This window comes from Pangasianodon hypophthalmus, chromosome 15, assembly GCF_027358585.1.
Source record: "Pangasianodon hypophthalmus isolate fPanHyp1 chromosome 15, fPanHyp1.pri, whole genome shotgun sequence".
Classification (NCBI taxonomy): Eukaryota; Metazoa; Chordata; class Actinopteri; order Siluriformes; family Pangasiidae; genus Pangasianodon; species Pangasianodon hypophthalmus.
Window position 1 is genome coordinate 14040001 of NC_069724.1, and position 24383 is coordinate 14064383.

The window sequence follows — 24383 nt, forward strand, 5'->3', positions numbered from 1 at the left end:
CTGGTTACTGACGTTAAGGTTATGGTTAGGTTTAGATCCAGGCATAGCATTAAATAGTCAGTTACTGTGTTTCAATTATTATTGAAACAAAACAATGGAAGAAAGGGGGAGATATAAGAGAGGGGGGATAAGCAGATGGAGAGACCAGTCCCCAATGGCACCCATCATTCATCAAAGTCACCATCCAGGCCTAAAATTGCTTTCACCCATAAAGAGAGAGAGAGAGAGAGAGAGAAAGAGAGAGAGAGAGAGAAAGCATGTTGGTGTGAATATATAATGTGTGTGTGTGTGTATGTGTGTGTGTCTGTGTGTGTGTGTTAGCATGCATCTTTATGTCAGGAAAGTGTAAGTGAATTAATTCCCTACAAGTACGTTTTTTACAGTGAATGTATGTATGAGAAAAAGAGAAAGAGGATAAGAGAGAACAGTACAGGATAGATGTGTCCTTTTTTGATATCTTGGCATTTTACAACACTGTGGGCCATCAGTTTTATCTGTATTAACAGTGGTTGTCCCAAGACTGGAGCTGGAACAGAGATGAGTGAAGTGTGTGAAAGTCAAATAGTGGTGCAAAAAAACACTATGTTGAAGCTACCAAGTAAATAAAGGTTATTGTTCTACTTGTAGCTCCTGGTCTGCCAAAAGTGCTTTAGTCCACTATATAAACTGTACTATATAAACCTATGGAAAAAGAGGTTAGAGTGATGAAAGATCTCTGGCTTCAGGCCAGACTTGACTATGAATACTAGATTTAAGATGAGAGAGTAAAGGAAAAACACACTGGATATCTCTCCCGTTCTGTATAGCTCTGGATCTCTCTCTTCCACCACCTGCTGCCCTGCTCCCTTATGATGTTTCTGTCAAGAGCAATCTGGGAGACTAAATGCAAGATAAATTCTACAACAACACACATTTTGCTCTTCCTCTCCTCAAAACACTCCCTTTAGTTCCCTTTTTCTTTCTACTCCTACCTCAATCTCATATTCTCTCCAACCAAGTTCAACCCCTCTCTCATCTCTACACGAGAAAAAAAATCTATCTCTCCTGAGAATGATTCCTTTATCTCACTATGTCTCATACTTGGTGGGGGAAATGCTTACGCATACACACTGCAGCATGGCCAAGCCAAATGGGTCATTTTGTTCCTGCTATTTATGACATTAGGTGGAAATATCTGTCTAAATTGCTGCTAATAATGCTGAGAAGAAGCTGAGAAGAACCTACATAAAATGCTGAAACACAAACAGTTTTTTATTGAATTATATATTATATTGACAAAATTAAACAAAAGTAATTAATGCAAATTAAACAAGAAAATCTTACACTCAGTAGTTATCACTAGATTTTATTTAGATATCAAATTGACATAACATAATAGAAATACCACACCTGAAGCTCCACTTCCTTAATCACACATGCAACAGCTTGTGAAATCATAGAGTGTTTTCTGTCATCCAAAAGAGTGACTACATCTTGTCTGTAATCATGGTGTCCTAACAGAGGTTAGTAAATGTTCTGGACCTTTTGTTTGCCATAAATGGCATTGAATAGCACCTGTTAAAAAATAAATCTTTAACAACACAAACATTTTAATTTGATTCTCCTTTCTATATGTACATAGATGTAAAGAAATATTTTATTTGAAATCATAGTGATGAGTCATCCATACAAATTAATACCATGCTTACAACACCCACTAATACACATACTAAAATAAACTGTATCAGCTATGGGTGGAATAAACACCTTCTAATGTTTAAACTAATAAAAGAAGAAAATCCTTTCTCTTGTTAAAGGCAAATGAGGAGAAAAGCACAAACATCCAAACTTATTCCAATATTTCAACTGCAATATATGTGGCTGTCTGATCTGTTTACTAAACAGATGCTTGATTAAATGTAGACCTCAACATAAAACTGTTTTGTTACTTTACATAACAAATGTTATGCATTGTAATATAAATACATTTACATCCACTACATCTAACTTCTACACAGTCAGTTTTATTTTTTTCAGGATGATTGCGAACCTCCCTGTGTCCCAGAGATGAGGCCATAGAGGATGGAGAAAAGTGTCGACGTACATTTTAAATAGTAGCTACGCCCGGTCCCTGGCCAGTAGAAATAATAACAGGAGTCATCTGAAATCAATCAGCAGGGCTGAGCTAACTGACTGCTCTGGCTACTCGTGCTGCACCAATCGATACCTGTGCTGGCCATTGTTGGGCCAAATTGCTGCTACTGTCAGCAATTTAGCGAGCCAAGGAGAAGAGGTAAAGAGGACAACTGAATGGTACGAGAAAGAAGTGACTTGTGTGCTAAGGAAAGTAGGAATTTTTACAGCTAAAAAAGATGAGTGAGTGTGTAAGTGTGTGCGCACAGGGAAACAGGGGCAGGGATCTGATGTAAGTGTAAACAGAAACAATTGTTCTGAAAGAGAAAAGTAAACTAGAAAGAAGGTAATAAAGGAAGGAAAAAATAAGGAATGGACAGGGAGAGAGAAGTGCAAATGTGTACGTGAGAGGGAAAAAAAGAGGAGCTCACAGAAATCCAATAGTTTAACCTCTGTTTGAGATGCAGTAGTGGCCAGTGAAGGACAGGATGAAAAAAATCAATATGAGCTGATTTTGCGAATGTTGACGGGAGGAAGGGGGAAGGGAAAATAGCCAGCATAGATAAAAGAAAGAAAACACAAACCCCCCTTGCAAGCTCTTCTGATCAAAAAGGACGAAAAGTTAAACATCATCAAGCAGGATGCAACCTGTAAATGTTGTGGGTTTGGCTATTTTTACCTCCTCATAAGCCTCATGGATTTCACACTAATGTAGATTAAGACGAGTGGCCAGTGCATGTTTGTTTGGCAGGGAGAATGGGCAAAGCAAGGCTGATCGAGTGTAGACTAAAAGAAAGGCAATATCAGAACAAGAACAGGGTGGAAGCATGACTAAAACAGGGCAAGACAAGAAGGAAAGAATGGTGAAAATGGGGCAAAAGAACTGCGCAAGAGCTGAGTGAGTAAGCATAGTGGGAGTTGGGTGAGAAAAAAGAGAAAGTAAGGCTAAGAAAGCAGAGAAGCACAAGAGCAAGCATTGGAGCAGGGCAAGAGCAAGAAGAGCACTGAGGTACAGCAAGTTAAGGACAGAGCAAGAGAGATGGCAGGACAAGAGCAAAGTGAGAGAAGAGTGAGAGAAATGAGTAAAAGCAGAGAGCAGGTTGTACCTGTAGGGGAGAGCAGGCTTGGGGACAGAAGGCCGTGGACACTGTGGGGGAGAAGCCTGGAACCATCCTGGATGGACATCCCCAGAGAGCGCTTGGGAGGACGGCCAGGGCGAGAGCTGAAAAGAGACAGAGAAGGAAACTTTAGGTAAATCTTCCTTAACATGCTTATGAACAAATTCTAAATTTTCCTAGTTTCCTATAAAGTGCAGGTTATCTTAGGAGCAGGTTACACTGGATATTGCTCTAAAGTTTGCTGGTGGAAAAACAGGCAAGGAGCAGAACATTCTTGAGTAAGTCAAGTAGACATTGATATATAACAATATCTATTAGAAATATGCCTTCTGCCTAATTTTAATATTCAAATATCCAGAAAAGACAATGAACAAATTAATTGTTAGCAGGTTAACTGCTAAGAAAGGGGAAAATCAGAAGTAATCAGAAGCACACACTCTGGCATAGTTCAAAATTCAATCTTTGTGAAAGCTGCAACAGAGCACAGTAGTGAACATTTCACTGGATTAACACTTTATGTGATCATACAATGTTCCCATGCATGCTTATAATAATTTGACAGTCAGTACAGCTATTTGCCTGTTATAATTACTAAACCAAAAGGCAAAAGTGTCCCATGAATCATATCTCATGTACCTGTACAGAGTGTTTCAAACATTATTGCATGGTCTGTTAACAAAACTTATAAAAGAATGAGAGATGAGACAACAAATGAGCTATGAAAAGCAGCTGCTTTCGTCTCTGCTGTTATAGCATTGTCATTATCCATCTATTTCCAAACAGTCTCACAATGATTACATGTTTTCTGGCTAGGGCAAAGACACAGTCAGTTCGGCGGTTGGCGCATTTAGGTTCACACTACAAAAGTATTACGTGGCAATTTGCGTCCCAGACCACCTCTGAATGTGGTTTGAGTAATCAGATCACGACGCATCTTCAGGACGCATTTGACACCTTCACATCTGTACTTAGTGCTGATCACTTGTGATCTGATCACCAAGGACGCATGTTCATGCCATGTGTTAATGGGGCCATTTACTGCTTTAAAGCAAACTCTTGCTGGTAGACAACAGGCCAGACTGTTCTTGTTGTGGTGTATGATTTACATCACATGGTCTGTGTAAATCTAGGTCTGTGTAATGTCAAGCCTTTGCTGGCATTCTAGTTTAGTTGTTATGTGGTTGCTGCAAAAAAAAAAAAAAACTGCTCAAAATGCAAAATCAATGTATAGAAATGATTACACCAATAAAGGAAACCTGAATTGATTGAGAGAATTGAGTCTTCTTCACATAAACAGTGTGCAATTTGGTGCATATGACTGTATGATGGAGATAGGGATGTACCAATTAACTGATACTGAATATCATGATCATGCACATCATCACAGGGCACAATCTGTCCTAATGTCACCATCACACCTCTCATATAACTTGGCCAAAAAAGGTCACAGAGTGTCAGTCAGTGCCATGTATCAGCCTGTTCCTAGAAATTTTGTATACTGTACTGAAAAAAAAATGAAGAAACAGGACAACAGGATTTGTAAACATAACACAGCACAGTAGGATGATGCATACATGACTTACGCTTGATATGATCAAGACAATATATGATAAATGGTAAATATGGAATGGGCCTAAAAATATATCAGACTAATCAGGTATAATTATTTGTATCTGGGTGACATTTTCAGGCAATAATATCCATGATTCTTCCTCTTGCTGACATTGTGGCACTCATTCATATGCTCTACCCCTCAACCCTTTAAAATAACAGTTGGACAGCAGCAGGTAAGAGATGCACAGAGAAAGATTCTGTAGAAGGGAGCAGCTATACAACTGTGCAAAGATGATAATGATCACCTTGAAAAACATATGCCTCAAGGTGACAGAGTGAGAGCAAGACAGACAGCAAGAGAGGGTATGAGAGAGAGAGACACCCGATAAGAATCCTAAACTGTGTAGGCATATCATTTGTAAGGCAGGGTATATGATGCACTCCAAATGTATTGAAGCTATTTTACCCTTAAGTTCATAGGACAGAATAGAGGAAGGTTTTCTGCAGTCTTCTGAAGCACACATCCAAAGTTCAAAGAGGAACACAGACACAGTATCAAAATGCATTCACAGATTCTGCAGCACACATACCAGTGTATACCAGTTTATACCAGTGTATCGTCTAAATGCATAAGCATTGTGCACACTACAAATTTCCACACTCTCCCCTCTGTTAGTGGATCCACTTTTATATAATCACTGCGAGCAGTTTGACCATTTTTCTCTGATAATTAGTGTGACAGGACAAAATCTCACCAGAATCTGGCAACCTAACAGATGAGCAAACAACCTGTCGAACTCAGCAAAGACACCAGCAACAAACAAAGAAACAAGCCATGGAGGCAAAATGCTAAGTTTAGCACTGCTTATTACTGGACTTGGTCCTGGTGTATTAAATTTTAAAAATGCTTAAAATGTATCACATTTTGGAGTACAGTTTTTTCAGTTCTCAAAGTTGAGAAGCAGGAAAAATTGGCAAGTGTAAGGATCTGAGCAACTTTGACAAGGTCCAAATTGTGATGGCTAGACGACTGGGTCAGAGCATCTCCAAAATGGCAGGCCTAGTGGGATGTTCCCAGTATGCAGTGGTTTTTACCTACCAAAAGTAGGGAAGGACAACCGGTGAACCGGCACAAGGTCATGGATGCCCAAGGCTTACTGATGCACGTGGGGAGCGAAGGCTAGCTCGTCTGGTCCGATCCCACAGAAGATCTACTGTAGCACAAATTGCTGAAAAAGTGGACCCCAGTCTACTGCTGAAAACGCCTACAATAGGGATGTGAGCATTAGAACTGAACCATGGAGTAATGGGTCTGATGAATCACATTTTCTTTTACATCATGTGGATGGCCGAGTGTGTGTGCATTGCTGAACTGGGGAAGAGATGGCACCAGGATGCACTATGTGAAGAAGGCAAGCCAGCGGAGGCAGTGTGATGCTCTGGGCAATGTTCTGCGTAGAAACCTTGGGTCCTGGCATTCATGTGGATGTTACTTTGACACATACCACCTACCTAAACATTGTTGCAGACCAAGTACACCCCCTCATGGCAAACTGTATTCCCTAATGGCAGTGGCTTCTTTCAGCAGGATATGTACACTGCAAAAAAATTGTTCAGGAATGGTTTGAGGAACATGACAAAGAGTTGGCCTCCAACCCTGTGTTGACTTGGCCTCCAAATTCCCCAGATCTCAATCAAGCATCTGTGGGATGTTCTGGAAAAACAAGTCCAATCCATGGAGGCTCCACCTTGCAACTTACACGACTTAAAGGATCTGCTGCTAACATCTTGGTGCCAGATACCAGAGCACACCTTCAGAAGTCTTGTGGAGTCCATGCCTCGACAGGTCAGAGCTGTTTTGGCAGCACAAGGGGGACGTATACAATATTAGGCAGGTGGATTTAATATTATGGCTGATCAGTGTATGTGCGTAGTACAATAAATCACTTGTTTGGACATTGTGTGCAACTATCTCTGTCTTTGACCAGACAGCCATGGTGATTACCATTTTGAGGGAACGACCAAAGGATACTTTGGAGAATTCAAACCACTCTATTTTTCAGTAGGTTTGAATTATTAGAAGGATCATAAGGAAGTGTAGAAAGAAGTGTAAAAAAAAATATTCAAAAATACTTTTCTCTTTTATTTCGATTGTAGTCCGTGTCTGAAGTCAATACACATAGATGAAATTGTCTGCTAATTCTAAACATCCTTGAATAGCTCTAAAGATCCTTAAATATGTAGACAAAGGGAGAACTCGAAAAATCACTTCATCTGATTTTTTTTACATTTGCAGCTCCTATATCAGGAATCTGTCGTGCGTGTGTGCGTGTGTGTGTGTGTGTGGGTGTGTCTCACACACACCCACACACACACACACACACACACACACCCACACACACACACGCATCCCTACAAGTTGGGATGGAAAAAAATGGAGATATTCCTCTCCTTCCTCACCAAGATATAAAGACATGCCCCCAAATTAACCGGCACAATCACATTAATAATACAATTAAATTCTATGAACAGTGGAGATAAGACGCAAGAGAAGAAGAACAGGTGTAGTGGTGTTACAAGCTGTGAATGTGGAGAAGTCAATGATGTTAGCAGTGTTACTGAATCAGCACGCTACTGGTGAAACCATTAGCCAGAGAAACTCTGGAGTGTGGTATGTGACTTATTTGCCAGACATCTATAATGACAGAATCAACTGTACATAGGGATTTTCCATTCAAGTAAATCTAGTAAGGGAGCTATAGGGGAGAAATTTGGGAATGATTTGATTCTGAGAATTAACCTAAAAGTATTTTTGATGAATATTCAACCTAGATGTGTCTAAATAACTTTAGTATTTTGATAATGTGTCTCCATTTTCAGAGAAGAAATTAAAAGCATTGTATAAGTTCTTCAAGGTTAACTTAAGAGTAGGTTAATAAAAAAAGGTTAAAAAATCAGCTAAATGTTCTGAATTCCCACCCAAATGAGCCCACAATACAGACATCAGCAGCATTCACTGAGAATTAAGCAGATATTTCCGCTATTGTTTAGAAGTGAGGAGGAAAAAGGAAGCTTCCTCTGGAGCATGTTTTGCCTTTCAGTGTACATTAAATGGTTTCTTCAATAATGAAGCAAGAAGCGCCAGAGGTTTTTTCCACACTCAAAGTTTGTGACTCACCACCCCTCATACACAGAAACAACATTCACAAGCCCAAGTGGTTAGAACTCTGAGATCCTTTTTTTTTAGGCAACTGTATACGAAACAGGAGCTCAGCTCTCTCGGGACTCTTAAACCTATTTTCTTATTTAGCTCTGCATTAGTTGGGTATTGTTAGAGGCTGAACAGGCCTTTCCTTGCTCACAAACAGGTGCTTCCCTTAAATAACACCCCCACCATCGTCTCACTTCCAAGAACAAACTGGATTAAAACTCTATTGTATGTTTAATATACAAATGTGTTCCATGTTGGGTCAAGTGCAAAAAAAAAAAAAAAAACTTTTAGTAGTGATGATTTTGCTTGTGGTGTGATCACACACCGAACTACAGAGTAAAGTGTGCTGTTGGAAGAATTCTCTGTGAAACACAACTGAATATCTGTTTCTCATCTCCTCTTTGTATGACAAGATGTAAGTGAATTCTTGTGCATACTAAGTAACTGAAACTCTTATATGCAATAACCTTAAGTAAATGCTGCAGACTAAAATATCAAGAAGTTAAAACCCCATATTCCCAAAACAGCAACTACAGTAAAGACTAACAATACAAGAAACTTTTATTTGTGAATTTACTGATTACTGAAATTACTGAATTATTGATAGGAATAAATTTTTATGTTTTTACAGTTTGTTTTACAAAGCTTAAATGAATGAAAAAAAATTTAAAAATCACATTTTTAATGTTGTAGTTAATCAGCATATCTTTGGTGTCTGATGTTTGCTTCTTTAGTTTTGCACTGAAGCAATGAGGCTAATGCAACTAACATGCGATGGAATTTAAGTTCCATAAATTTCTCCTAAATTATCAAAGTTTATTGTCATTCTGTTCAAGGTGCAGGATTCCATGGTAACATAATTTCCTAATCTCCCAAAGCTTGAATGTGGAACTAGAAATGTGAATGTTTTACAGATAATTCCTCTCTTACTTAAATGCGTAAACATACACTATTATTATAAAAAAAAATAATGATTTAATAATGATTATAATAATGTTTTAAAAAGGATGCAGCTCAACTACATGTTTACTTTTGGTTTAAGGTGTAAATTTTATATTTCACCAAACTTCTACTTTAACAGATAAACTATTCAGTCTGTAATAAATGTCTTTTAGACCCTGGGATTGCAGGCTTTGTGAATCTTTTTGCTTTCCTTTTATCTCATTATGCCTCACACACAGGCATAATGTGGTAAGTGCTTCAGTCTTCCCCACAGTCAAGACAGACTGAAGAGCTGTGTAACTGCATAGACTCAGTCTTTCTTAAACACACACACACACACACACACACACACACACACACAGTCCCATTGGGCTGGATGAACAGATGGCTGGGAAAAGTCATTCACACATTGCTGCACGTTCCATTCGCCAGTGAAGAAAAAACCCTCGTCACAGCCAATCACTTCGTCGTAAATCCCTGGCGAATCTCTGCTGGGGACCTGCAAAAAGTGGGTTACTAAGCACTTTTCTATTCCCTTCCAGTCTTGCAAATGTGTCCTTGTCATCTCATAAACGGCCTCGTTCAATATTCATGCCCCGGCGACACCTGCTCATCTCACTAAAAATAATACGGGTGCAGGAACAAAACACCAGAGTCACAAATCAAGCCTTAGCCCTTAGAGAAGATAGGTCTTGAGAATTAGGGAGGAATTACAAACTTTATTTTAATTTGCTACAGTGTGTAATTATTAACAGTGTTCACATAAAAATAAGGACCAGAGTTTGAAAGTCAGAGAGAACCTTGGACAGCAAGTGGCAGTGCACCAATAGGGTACAGGAGGAGAAGTAAAATCAGATTAAAAAAAAAAAAACTTTAATGGGAACATTGTTATTTCAACAATAACAAAGATGGCAGCTGAGGGGGGAGGGAAAAATGTACAAGTCAGGGTGCCTTTGAAGATATTTAATTAAAATCTAATCCTGCATTCTTAAAGACTCACATAAATTAAGCTGTCAGTCAGGAGATTTATGCATTCACATTTGCATATTGCATACAATTCATCAATTACTCATGTTTGAAAGGCTTGAGTATCCCAGGGAGAGGAGCTGCCAGCATGCCAGCCAGAGAGAGAGAGAGAGAGAGAGAGAGAGAGAAAAGGAGGGAGGAAGGCTTCTGGTACCCAGTGATGCCCAAGAGAAGTCAGTCTCCATATGTCCATGCATTCAACCAACACTGCTGAAAGACCCTCACACACAGATAGGCACACATACAAAAAAGCCAATCATCAGTACTTAGACCTTTTTTCACTAGTTAATCAAAGGAGGAAGTTTCTGGATGACTTTCAGTTGTGTTAGATCCCAGATTAGTACTAAGATAATGGACTTGGGAGCCCTATTTGTTCCTTTAGAAATTATGCCTGAATATTGTTGACAAAAAAGCTAAAAAAGAAAGGGAGATAGCAGGAAGTACTCAAACCCCTGTTGCATCCCTTCCTTCATGCTGACCAGTCCTAACCCCTAACAGGGTGAAGTATTCATATTTGCACATACTGTGAGCATGTCCTTGAGGAGGTGCTTTTGCATGAACCACACCAGAATTTACTGACTTACACAGCGAAGAAGCGCAGAAAATGTAGAGCAGTGCAGTGCAATGCGAGTTCCGTAGGAATAATAAATAGAAGATAACCTGGACATAATTGAAATATGTTAGGGAAAAAGAAACCTGTGATTATAAACCAAGTGAATTCTCACTGAAAGCATTTCTAAAGTGTTTTATTTCAACTGTATTTAGTACTATGAGCAGCTTTTGTATTGAAGTACTTCAATCTAACTAGTGTTTAAACAGACATTATAGAAAATAATGCTTAGGGTTGTCATGTGTTCTGCTGCTAGGAGTAACAGTGCGACGGCTGAGCTCCCCAATCTTTTTCGGCAAAGTCTTGTGAAGTATGCCCAAATAATTGAAACAAACATGAAAAATGCTTCTTGAGAATGTCCTTTTCTGACTTGTGGTCTTTATCACCGAGCAACAAGAGAATTCTCCGTTCAAAACCGAAAAAGAAGACATTAGCTAAACAGCCTGCATGAGCACAAATTAGCATGGCGTCTGCTAGTGATGTGGACGCGCTAATTGCGAGAATCAGCGAAGGGGTGATCGACAACATAAAGTCTTCCCTGGATCAGAGAATAGACACAGTAATGTTGTATGCGAATATGCGAAAAGATCACTTTGACCCTGATGAATAACGATTCGTTTGCACAAGTGAGTGAACATTTAGCCCGAACAGAAAGTTGCCTAAAATCTGCTCTTGAAAGACCTGAAGATCAAGAGAACAGATCTCAGCGCTGTAATATGAAAAATATTAAAACCCGAAGGACTTCTTCGAGACCTGGTTGCCCAATTTGTTGAAGTTGGAGACAAAAGAAGGCTGAGTCAAGGTTGATCGCGCACACCGTAGTCCATGGACAATCGACTACATGGACAAATGTAGCAAGCCGAGAGTGGTCTACATTCGCTTACATCACTATGAGGATAAATGTGTCATAATACAGAAAGCAAGACAATTTCAGCAGCTCATGTTTGAGGAATTGATATCTTTGAGGACTTCTCTGTGGGTGTTTAGTCTAAAAGACAAGAGTTCTACGAGATAAAGAAGAGGCTAAACGGGCTTGGCATTGCCTACACGACGTAATCAGCAACTTTGAGGATTTCTTACCAGTGGTGCACAAAATTCTTTAAGTCTCCAGATGGTGTGGCTGAATTCCTTGACGAAATGCCATCAAGTTCACCTGAAGACTAATCTACATAATGCGTAGCTATGACCTTTCTCATGGGCAGTCATCCCACTTTAATCGTTGCATGTATAATGATTCACTATATCGGTAGGACATGGGGTCTTCGCCAAGGTTCGGGGAGTTCGACTTTTTGTCCTTCCTGCTTAATCAAAGCTAGTGAGCATTTAGGCAAGGAGAGGGCTGTCTGTCACATACCCCCAAGTTAGTTCCTGAAGGGGTAATTGTTTCATTTTGTTCTTGATGTTTTTGAGACTTTGTTCAATGTTTGTTTTTGGGGCATATTTTTTCCTATGTTATAACAGCTGGGAATGGACAAGTCGAGCCAGATTTCAGTTATATCTTCTTCAAGACTGAACATATATGAATCTGTCTTCTATTAAATTATGTTCTTAGAATGTAAAAGGAGTCAACCATGCAATCAAACAGAAAAAACTGTTGAACTATATGAAGAAGGAAAATGTACACATCGTGTTTCTACAGGAGACGCATTTGACTGATAAATAACATGAAAAGCTGAGGAGAGAATGGGTCGGTTAGGTGTACTATTCTAACTATTCGTCCAACAGCAGAAGAGTAGCCATATTATTGCAGTGTGCCATTTACACTAAAAAGGTGGGAAAAGGACAGTGATGGAAGGTTTCTTTTGATTCATGGTACTATTCTGAGGGAAAAGATAACCCTGATGAATGTTTATGCCCCAATTTCTAAGTCTATTACATTTTGGCCACAATTAGCCACAGTGCTTGGGAAATATTTGTGTTACTTAACTATTACAGGGGGAGATTTCAGTTACATAAGGGATAATTTGTTAGACAGATCGCCTGCACAACAAAATACCAGAGGAAGTAAACCAAACACCAATTCTAATGCAGAGCAAGTAATGGACGTGTTAAATGACATTAATTTGGTTGATGTCTGGCGCATGCTATACCCATTAGATAAAGACTCTACCTTTTACTCATACCCTCATAACTCTTACTCTAGAATGTATTTGTCTGATCATAGCCCTATCTTTCTTGATTTGTTATTGAACAATATTTGTACTGGTATGAGATTCTTCTAAATGACCCAGAGTTTAAACAAAAAAATGGAATCAGATATTAAGTTTTTCTTTGAAGCGAATGAAACCCTTGATACCAACCTACCTTATGGGATACAGCATTTTGCTTACGGGATCAGTATTATGGGATACAGCAAAAGCATTTTAAGGGGCTGTAAAAGTTCCCTGTGTGTCCTATAAAAGGAAAAAAGTATTTGTTACAGCAGCAGGAATTAGAGAGTAATTTAAAAGAAGCAGAGAATGAGCACAAATCAACCTAACTGAAGCCAATTTGAAATATACATAGTTTGAAGGCTGCACTTATGCACTTATGTTATAATGTCAGATAAAGCATCGCTTGCCCTGTTCTACCAAAAGCAAAAATTATAAGAACACGGAAATAAACCAAGTAAATATCTTTCCAGATATTTTTGTTAAATTCTATAAGGATCTATATTCTTCAGGCAAGTCATGCACTCAAGTGAAATTGGATGCGTTTGCCCGGATTAAACTTGCGATTCTTCCTGAAACAGAAAATACATCTCCGGGTGGAGATATTACAGAGCAGGAACTTTTAGAGGCTCTTTCCTCAATGAAAGCAGGCAAAACCCCAGGACCAGACAGCTTTCTGGTCGAATGGTGTGAAGCCTTCAAGCCTCTTCTTTTCCCTTACTTAGCAAAAATTTACAACTATTCAAACAGTGAGCTGCACAGGCTGCCAGAGAGTTTATGTAAGGCAAATATTTCACTAATTTTGAAGAAGAACAAGGATCCTGAAGACCCAGCTTCTTTCTGCCCAATTTCATTGCTGAACATCTTGGCAAAGATATTGGCACATAGATTAATTGGTTCTCCTCTCTCTGGTAAAACCAGATCAAACTGGGTTCATTAAGAACAGGAACTCATTCAACAATGTAAGATGACTTCTGAATGGGATACATTATGCTAAAAGAAGGAATTTAGAGGGTATTATAGTAGCTTTAGATGTGGAAAAAGCATTCGACGGGGTTGAATGGGCCTATCTGTTTTATTTTTTTCAGCAGTTCAACCTGGGAGAAATATTCGTGAATTGGATGAAGTTGTTGTATTGTTCTCTGAAAGCCTATGTCCTGACTAACGGTTTTGCCTCCCCTTATTTTCACTTGGAAAGAGGTACACGTAAAGGGTGCCCATTGTCACCACTGTTGTTCACTCTAGCTGTTGAACCCCTTCTAGAGTTTATTAGAAACAACAACTTAATTTCAGGGTTTACTTTAAATACACAATATGGGTACCTGGAGAACTAGTGGTTAGGCCACAGCACTCTCACTGCTGAGGCCCGGGTTCGATTACCGGCCAGGGAACCGACCAAAGCCCCTGGGGTTGCATGCAATGGTGTGCTATCAGTGCCAGCCACCAAGCCTAGATAAAATTGGGGAGGGTTGTGTCAGGAAATGCATCCGTTGTAAAAACTGTGCCAAATCAAATGCACAGACCATTGAACCACTGTGGCAACCCCTAATGGGAGCAGCCAAAAGAGGAACAGCAACAACTTTAAATGATCAACAGCATTCGTTATATGCTGATGATATTGTTTTATATTTAACTAAATCAGAGATTTCTTTTCCTGTTTTCACACAAGCATTAAGTGATTTTGGTTGCATTTCTGGGTATAAGGTTAATTTGTCAAAGACAGAGGTTATGCCTTTTGGGACCCTTGCAGAATCTCCACCCCCATTTGATTTTCCTTTTAGATGGGCACCAAAAGGGTTTGTGTATCTAGGGATTGAGGTTCCCCCCAACCTTACTGAACTTGTTAACCTGAATCTCCATAATACTTTAAAGAATATCAGAAATGATTTACAACGATGGAACAGTTTACCCATCTCCTGGCTGGGATGAAACAATATTTTAAAAATGGATGTCCTTCCGAAGCCTTCTTTATCCTCTGCAAATGCTACCAAATTCAATTTCTAATAGGACTTTTCGTGATATTGATAAAATGTCAGCAACCTTTAGTTGGAGGAGTAAAAAAATTTGAATGAAAATTAGCAAACTTCAATTACCTTATGAAAAAGGGTGTCTTGCAGTTTCCAGGGTTAGTTTATTATTGGGCAGCTCAGACGAGGTATACTGCTGAATGGTGTAAAGAAGACCATGTCAATTCATGGCTTGATCTTAAAGGAGCTGATTCTGGTCCATTGTCCCTGAAATACTTGCGATTTGTCAGTTTTAAATCAGTAAAGCTGTCTGTTAAGGACAGCTTTATGGTTTTTCATATGTTGTCTATGTGGAACAATATAAAGACATGTTTTAAGTTGAATAAGCACTTTTCCTTCTTAGCCACATTATTTCTTAACCCAGAATTTCTACTGTCTATGCAGGATACAGCACTTAAGGTATGGCATAATATAACAATTTTTTTTTTCGATGGAAAAATTATGTTGTTGTTTCAAGTTATTAAGGAGAAATATGCTATTCCAAATTTCAATCTGTTTAGATATCTGCAAATTAGGGATTTTCTATCAAAATATTTGACCAAAATAACCCCTTGGAAGACCATTTAACAAAAAGCCCTTCTATTAAGTTTGTTCCTCAGTCTATTCTGCTTTCTATAAAAATCTTCCCAGCACTGCAGATGCAGTTAGAAGGCAATGGCAGCATGATTTAGCTGTGGAAATTGATGACTCTATGTGGCGATCAATACTGAAGAACTCTCAACATATCCTTACTAATAATAAAGATAGAGAGACCCAGTTCAAAATATTACACAGTATGCACTGGACACCTGTGATAATGAGCAAAGTAGGTAATTTTTGTTAAGTGGGAATGTTCTGGGAATGTCCAGAGGTCCAGAAGTTTTGGGCAGAAATTATTTCAAGATTCTTGGTCACCCTATTGAGCTCACATCCTTACATTGTATAGCCCTTAAAGCTGGCAGCACACATGAAGCTGTACTGGTGTAGGCATTACTACATGCAGCTAGGCAGACTCTGTTAAAACTTTGGATCTCAGATAAAAAAAACCATCTGTATCTGTTTGGTTAGAGGTTATTTTTCATCTCCCATTTCAAAGAATGACTAAGGCTGTCCATCAGAGGGTGGGTCAGTTCTTTAGAATTTGGAAACCACTCTTAAACTGGGTCGATTCATCAGTGATGGACTGGACAGGGGGACAGATGTTTGGAGACTGATTAAGTGATATGTTTGTGTATTCTTTCTTTTTTTAATGCACTTAAAATGTTTTCTTTTTTAGACTGGTTGTTTTCCTTCTTGTCCACATGTATCAAGAGAATCAGGTTTATCTGGCTGTATACAAGTAGCAATGGGTTGTAACCATGTTATATGTTATATGTTATTAATGCCCCCTTTTTTAGGGCCCAAACACTGACAGTGTGCAGGGTCCTATTGTTTTACTAAGAATTATTTTTATTTTGGGGCCAAGGCACCCTATTGTTATTCTGTTTTCTTCTTCTTCTTCTTTTTCTGGCTAGGGTGTCTATGGGAGCCCATACAACCGTCTGGTAAAAAGTTGTGAAATTTGGCACACCGATTGGGGAGGATCTAAGGAACATTCTGACCAAATTTGGGCCAAGTGTTGCCAACACTCTATTGCCACCATTGGGTCAGATTTGGGCCTAATTTGGGCCTAATTTGGAAGTACATTTGGGATCATAACTTTTGAACCATGTGTGTAAAATTTAAAAGTCCTAGTTCAATGCACCCTATGACGTCAATTTCTGCCTATTAGATTTTCCGCCATCTTGGATTTTGTTAAAAACAGTTCTCCTACAAATTTTGTCCAATCATCACCAAATTTGGCACACATCATCTTCAGAGTAAGCCTCACAAAAGTTAAATTCTGAATAGTCTGAATTCACAAAAAATTCTGAATAGTCCAAAGGGTTTGCCCATAATGGGCCACCAAACGGGAAGTGAGGCTGTATCTCAGCAATGACTCTGCGCACTGACACAAAACTTGGTAGGCATCTTCAGGAGGCTATGCAACAAATTTCATGATAGTACCACCTACTGGTCAAAAGTTACATTAATGTGCCATAAATGCTTACATCTAACTGCCATTTTTGCTACTCCTCCTCCAACTTTTGTCCAATCTTCACTGTATTTGGCTCACATCATCTTGAGACGTGTCTAAACGATGCTACAGCAATGCCACCCAGCTGCCCATTTGTTCATCTAGACCTTTCCTCCTACAGTCAGAAAATTCCACCACTGTCTGTGGTCAAAACATACACATCATGAGTGAAACTACAAATCTTGCCTAAAGTTATGGCTCTGCTTTCCTGTGATTGCTTAGGCAACAATTGTAGCATGTCTCTGAATGTGTGGCTCACCGAGTCTTTGTGCTTGGCCCCCGAAAATGCTGCTTGCAGCTTTAATTATTGTTATTATTATTATTATTATTATTATTATTATTAATAATAATAATAATAATAATAATATTATGGCCCAAGCGGCAACAAGAAGTGTGTCACTTAAAACAGGCTTTTAAATAGTATTCTTATATTTACCCGAATTGTTTAAAACTTGGTCAGAGTAATGTCGTAGTAATTAGCTCTGCCCAAGAGGAAGTAGGTCATTTTGGATTTAATGTGGATTTTTTGAAAAGTAATCTTTTTTTTTTTTTAAAAGACATCTACTATGTAGCTATAATTACACTTAATCTTTGCATAGCTGTTACACTGTAATTCAAATCAAATCACAAACTAGGAGAAAGGCACATAAACAGAGCTATGTTGCACCCCCTTAAATGCATGTGCCCACTACACATTAATTAATGACTACAATTAATTAATGGCTAATAAGGATAACAACATATATCTCTTATCTTCTTCATGCATTATCTCACCAAATATTAGCTGTATCTTTGGACATGGAAGTTGTTGTAAAGTCTTAGACCTGGGCTTTACCAAACACATCAACGCAAAACAAGTTACTCTACAGCGCTCGCTTCACTATGCATTGTTTTCACACACCCTTTTTTAAAGACACCTACTGTATCGCTATAATGACATTTAATCTTTGCATAGCTGTTACATTGTAATTCAAATCAAATCATAAACTAGGAGAAAAGGCATATAAATGGAACTATGTTGCACCCCCTTAAATGCATGTGCCCACTACACATTACTTCACTACAAGTTCTTGATGGCTAATAAGGGTAAGCTGGACAACTTTGAAAATGACAATCATTAGCTCTGCCCAACAGGAAGTAGGTAATTTTTGATTTAATGTGGATTTTTTGGTCAGAAAAATGTTGAGACAGAGACATTATACCACCAAATATTAGCTGTATGTTTGGACATAAAAGCTGTTGTAAAGCATTAGACCTCGGCTTAACCTAACATAGTGCAAAACAAGTCACTCTACACCGGCACCATAGTGCTTGGGCCCGTCATCGCTGCTTGGAGCTTTATTTTTTCTTTTCTCTCTTATGAGTGTGTGAAGGGGTGGGAGGGTTGTGCAGTTCTTCTGGTTTTGTTGTTATACTGCATATAGAAAATAAAAACAACAATTAAACCAACTAATAAAATAAAATTTTATGAATCACTGAATTATGATGTTTAAGTTTTTATTTTTATTGAGATGCTGTGGTTTACATCACCTACACTGTCTTTATTGTTAGTCTGTAAGAAGAAAGAAAAGGTAAAGTTCCCAACCCTACAGGATTAAACTGGCCATAATAATGAACTACAAACACTATAACGCCTCACACTTTATATAATACATTTATATTAACAAAATGTCATGATTGTAGTTTTCCATATTTGGATTTATTCCAAATAAATCCATTATACAATAATGTGACCATATCACCATGTGTGAAGCAAACATCAAATACAGGGGGAAAAACTCGCTCATGTTCATTTATGCTAGCTGTTCAGTGCAAGATCATAGAGGAGATTTTTTTTTTTTAAAGACAACGGCCTGAGAAACTAACAGAGTGAATATGTTTATATCTGCTCTTTTAAAGTTTTTAACACACTACACAAAGCAGTTTCAGAGCACAAGCACATTTATAGAAGACAGAAATTACAAGATGAGAGATGTACTTTGAACAGTATTATTCTGATTTAAACAATATTAAGTTGAATTTGATGAAACCCTCAGAAGAAAAGTCTCAGTGTCTCAAACCGTTTCCGTGCATACCACCAAAGATATGCACAACACGTAGTTAGCTCATGGGAGGACTGTGCACTAGCATGTCTCTGCATGCCACAGTTACCCATGATCCCCTCTCCATGTCGCAACGCAATATTAATCATTAAGACACACTCATAAACACCTTGTCTGAGATTTGCTGTCTGTAGGTGCTTTCTTCAACACAGGCCTGTCCCTGTCAGCCACCACAATTGGCCATTGTTAAAACAGCATCATAGCCTTTTACTCACTGCTGTCAATAAGAGCACACTAAGGGCACACAGTAGGGAAGCACTAGCCATTGGGGATCCAGCTTTTTCTGCGTTACAATTAAAGTTAAGCGGGAGGTCTGAATACAAGTGCTTCTTTATGGCACCTGTTAAATTTCTCTACTCCTATCTGGGAAATTCTGTACCTGCAAAACACTAGAACACAACATCAAATTCTTCCTGCTTTATTTCAGCTTTAACCATCAACTGGTATTTTTTCATGTTCCACATGAAATGAACACATACATGCCATCACAAACACATGCATGACAACAAGCAAGGTCACACCTGCTGCTCTCTGGCATATACATTTGTTTGTCTATCACTCAAAGCATAAGTGCATTGAACAGTTTATAAAGCAATCCAATATGGTGAGGATTAGAGCTGTATCCGCTGACACTTTTAATTCAGATGAGGAGCTTTGGTCGAGGCGTTGCATACAGTATGTGTGCCTTTTTTTCTCACACCATCTCACACTGTGTTCCATTATCTTGATTGGTGATTGTCTGCTGAAGACCATTGTTAGCCACAACTAGTAGCTTGGCTATAGGGCACAATGTATCCAGGGAGATGAGGAAAAAATCAAGACAACTGTCTCCAACCACCTACTGCTGGTCCCGGCCACTTCTGACATGGTTAAAAGCCAAAAAAAACTGATTCAAACAAGGCCAACAATTCAAACTATAGGGCAAAATATATTTATTCACCCTTAGAATGCTCTGATTTTTAATTATGAATAGTATACATTTTCAAGATGTTTTAAATGAATAAATAATTTTTCAACCAATTTCATCTCTAGCGTATGTGTGATTATTGGATAAATGTTTCTGTGTACTGAGAAAAGAACAGAAAACCAGTTTATTAACTTATAATTGACATTTAAGGTCAATAGCTGAATCCTGTAAATAAACATCTAAAGTTATGTGAATATACACTGCAATTTCAGTTTTCTGAATTTTTTAGGTTTTTTTTAGCAAAAAGTAATTCCAGTTTCTTTCCTTTATGATTTAGTTTACTACATTTGTAACATATAACCAAAAATTCTTCCTCAAATTATACTCCCATTTCTGAAATGACGCATGACACAGATTTAGTATTTCATTTGCTAATTTTGACTGAAAAATTAAATTAAACATTATTCACTTAAACATGTCTTATTTTCTGACGGCAGGGAAACACTGGAATTCTTGCCTAACAATCATACATATGTTTCAGATGGAGTAAACTTAGATTAAACTGAAAACACTGAAGTATTATACACTAATTGTAGTGATGATATAAAGACTGGTCAAAGGGCTAAAATATGAGGTCATACCTGCTGATCTCTGATTGGCTAATGAATAATACCCATTCCCTGAGACCCTGTCCGAGAGAGGTCAAGAGTTTATAGTGACAGAGCTTCATCTATGTGGTATCATCACACACAAATGCACACACACACACAGACCAGGCCTCCACCCCAGTCCCACAACAGCCCTTTTGTTCACCATTATTAACTGAGAGAATTCCTCCTCTTTGAATTTTATTAAAAAGTGCAAGGAAGTGCACACAGAGAACCGTTTTGAGTGGTGTGATGAACCATCACTTCGAGAAGAATGAACGAAACATTAGAGAGTGAGAGAGAGAGAGAGAGAGAGAGAGGGAGGAGGAGACAGGATGTGTATTCCCATATCTCCTAAAGAGGAATCTTGGATATCTTTAAGTGCTGCCTTCGACTGACACTACGTAGCTTTTATCTTAAGTAGCCGATGCTCATAATTCCACTGTAGGGTGCCACTGCACAGCCACTGATGGTATTGAATAAATGTCAAATGTCTTCCCCCACCATCCACTCAGAGAGAGAGAGAGAGAGAGAGAGAGAGAGAGAGAGAAATAGCATTTATAGTGGATTGTGAGGGACGGGGGAAGGGCCGTTTTTTTGCTAGCCATTATCTTTTCCCATCAATCAAGGCATCATGAGTGCATCTTTTTATTGCACATGGGAGACTTCCGCACTGTGCGCTTTGTATGTAAGTGGTAATATCCATTGTGTGTAAGTCTGCTGAGACTTTTCTTATTAAAAAAAAAACATGCCAAGCAGCTACACAGTCACAGAAATTATGCTCAGAAGGGAGAGGGGTGGTTGTGTTAACAGAGTTTATGTTGCATTTGACTTTCCTCGAAGTCAGAGCTCAGAACTGAGTAATGTATATTTTCCTCCTCAAACAGCAAACTGTATAGTCAATATTAGATTTAATAAGTAAGTATGTCTCTGTGTTGATTGATCTAAAGCAATACAGCATAACTCATTAAATATAAATACAAATATAAGCAGTATATATACACACAGCATAACTCATTAAAAGGTAAGCAGAGCTATAGTCCCCTCCGAAAGTATTGGAAAGGCAAGGCCAATACTTTTGATTTTGCTATGCACTGAAGACATTTGGTGAGATCAAAAGATGAGTATGAGATGATAGATCAGAATTTTAGCTTTTATTTCCTAATATCTACAGCTAGATGTGTTAAACAACTTAGGACATGCCACCTTTTGTTCAACCCAACCATTTTTCAAGTGGCAGACACTCAGAACATTATGCTGTGTATTGTAAGTTGTACTCTGTAAGCTTCAATAACGCCATTTCCCACCTCGGCATGTTCGATGTGCAAAGTGGGGAAAAAAAAACTTCCACAAAAGCATTTCTTTTGTTTGCTCTCTCAGAGCACATAATGCTCATACAAATCTACTTTAACCAATTTTTATAGTTACAGGACTGAGTGACTATTGGTACTGCTCTACTACAGTGAACTTCAAAAATTCATGCAATATTTTGGACTGAAATTGCAGTGCAGAAACAACAGCGGACAATAGCGAGTAGCTTAGCAAAAAGCTAGCAGGCTGGCTAACGTTAGTGACAACTCTAATGTTGATTACTTTTTCAAAACAGCGAATGGTATGGTCAATGTTACAGATGTAACCACGTACTGTGTCTGTATATTAACTGATCTAAAGCCAATCCTGCTATAAATTAATTTAGCAGTCAGAAACCCAAGCATTGATATTGTTGATGAAATTTTTTTTTCTTGTCATTTATATTTCTTTAAGCTCCCCGATCAAGAAAATGACTAGGTTTTTTTTTTTTTTTTTTGAGTGATTTTATAAAAACGTGCACAATTACAACAATGGATTTTCAAGGTTCTAAAATTCTAACACTGCAATTTTAGTAATATTCATGCTATATTTATAAAAAAAAAAAGAGAGAGAGAAAATCACATTAAAATGTCTTCAGAAAATATTTTATTACTTAAGGATTGAAAATCATGTTATTGAATGGAGCAAAAATAACTGCTAAACAGTATTACACAAGTCAAGTTACAAACTATTTTCTTTATCTAGAACACACACTTTGTATAATGCAATGGGGTGTGCTGTTACAGGAAAATAATCAATGACAGCATGGTGTGACAGGTAGCGTGATGTGGCCCTACATGAAGCAGAGTTATTGTTACCACCCTGAAGCTGATTATCTTCCAATCACAACAGGTCCAGAAGTGTTTAATTTCTTTTACACCACAACAATTTGGCCATGATTACAAATTTTTAGTTGTTAATGAATGACAAGTCATTCATTACATATGCAAAACATTGTATAAATTTTTAATAAATCTTTTCTTTTCTCTCTGTGGCAAGACACAGGAGCTTTAACTATCAAATATACAACAGTGGACTAAAACACCTACACCTACTAATAAAAATGAAGACATATGAATGCATAGTTACTGCTAATTTAGAATCCATATCCATTATATTAAATCCATGTTACATATTAAACTTTTGTAAAATATTGTATAAGAACAATAAAATTAAGAAATCATGAAATGCTCCCACAGGTGCAAGCTGAACAAAGAGGGAAAATCAATCAGAGCCATTGCACAAGCATTAGGCATAGCCAATACAACAATTTGGAATGTACTGCAAAAGAAAGAAACCACTGGTGTACTAACAATCAGACATCAGACAGGTTGGCCAAGGAAAACAGCAGCAGTTGATCACAAAACATTGTGAAAGCTGTAAAGAAGAACCCAAAAACAACAGTCACTGATATCACCAACAACCCCCACATGTCAGTGGAGTGAACGTATAACAATCCACCGTTCAAACATGACTTTGAGAGCAGAAATATACAGGCCATACCACAAGATCCAAACCACTCAGTAAGAGTGTTACTGAGCAAGAGTAAAAATCGGAAGGCCAGACTGGAATTCACAAAGAAATACAGAGATGAGCCACAAAAGTTCTGGGACCAAGATTAATGTCTACCAAAGGGAGGGAAAGGCCAAAGTCTGAAAAAGAAAGGATCTGCTCATGAGCCAAAACATACGAGCTCATCAGTCAAGCATGGTGGATATTTATTAATGAAGTGTACAGAAACATTGTGTCTGCCAATTTACAGAGAATTGCATCCAATGTAATTGGGAACTTCACCATGGAGCAAGACACTGACCCAAAACACACTGCTAACTCAGAGTTTAGGAGACCATCCCAATTTCCAGGGTAGGAATTCCAAGTTGATGGAGTGTTTTCTTAGGTTTTTCCTGGTCAGAGGTTGGGAATTGCAAGTTACAACCTCTAGTTGAAAACAGCTCTGTACTCTATGGGGTACCTTCTAAGTTGCAATAATGCCATTTCTGACCTCGGCACGTTCAGCGTGCAAAGTGGGAAAAAAATTTACACCTCCACGAAAGTGTGTCTTTTGTTTGCTCTGTCAGAGCATGTAAAGCTCATTTGTAAAATATTGTATAAGAACAATAAAGAAAAATAATAAGAAATCATTTTGCATTAAATGTTATGCATTTCTTGAATGGAAAACCTCTGTGAATTGTATGGGAAAATAAATGACCACCAAATACCCGTGTTGCATTAATAAAAATATCTCTGTGGCACATTTTTTTCAAAATGATTATATATATATATATATATATATATATATATATATATATATATATATATATATATATATGTAAGTGTGTGTGTGTATACATATCTCTTCATCTTACTTCATGTAATATACTTGCTTGGAAAGTATGATAATTTTTTCCACAATTTACAGCTGAGGGATCAGAAGCAGGCAGCCATTTTGTTTGAAAATATAATGCTGGTAATGTTGTAGTGCTCACATTTTCCTGCAAAAATGTTGCAATGTAACAGATTAGTGTGTGGGGT

The 24383-nt window shown here is 38.1% G+C and overlaps 1 protein-coding gene across 3 annotated transcripts in view; it reads right to left on the reverse strand.

Moving 5' to 3' along the window:
* The window catches only part of dacha (dachshund a), a 145098-nt gene that overhangs the window by 60950 nt on the left and 59765 nt on the right, over positions 1–24383 (reverse strand). For all 3 annotated transcript variants that reach the window (XR_008303814.1, XM_026941239.3, XM_026941240.3), the window contains exon 2: positions 3219–3334. Coding sequence is in view for 2 of the 3 variants with exons in the window: in XM_026941239.3 (XP_026797040.1) it covers positions 3219–3334 (116 nt within the window). In the remaining variant the exon portion in view is untranslated. The remainder of the gene's footprint in view (positions 1–3218; positions 3335–24383) is intronic.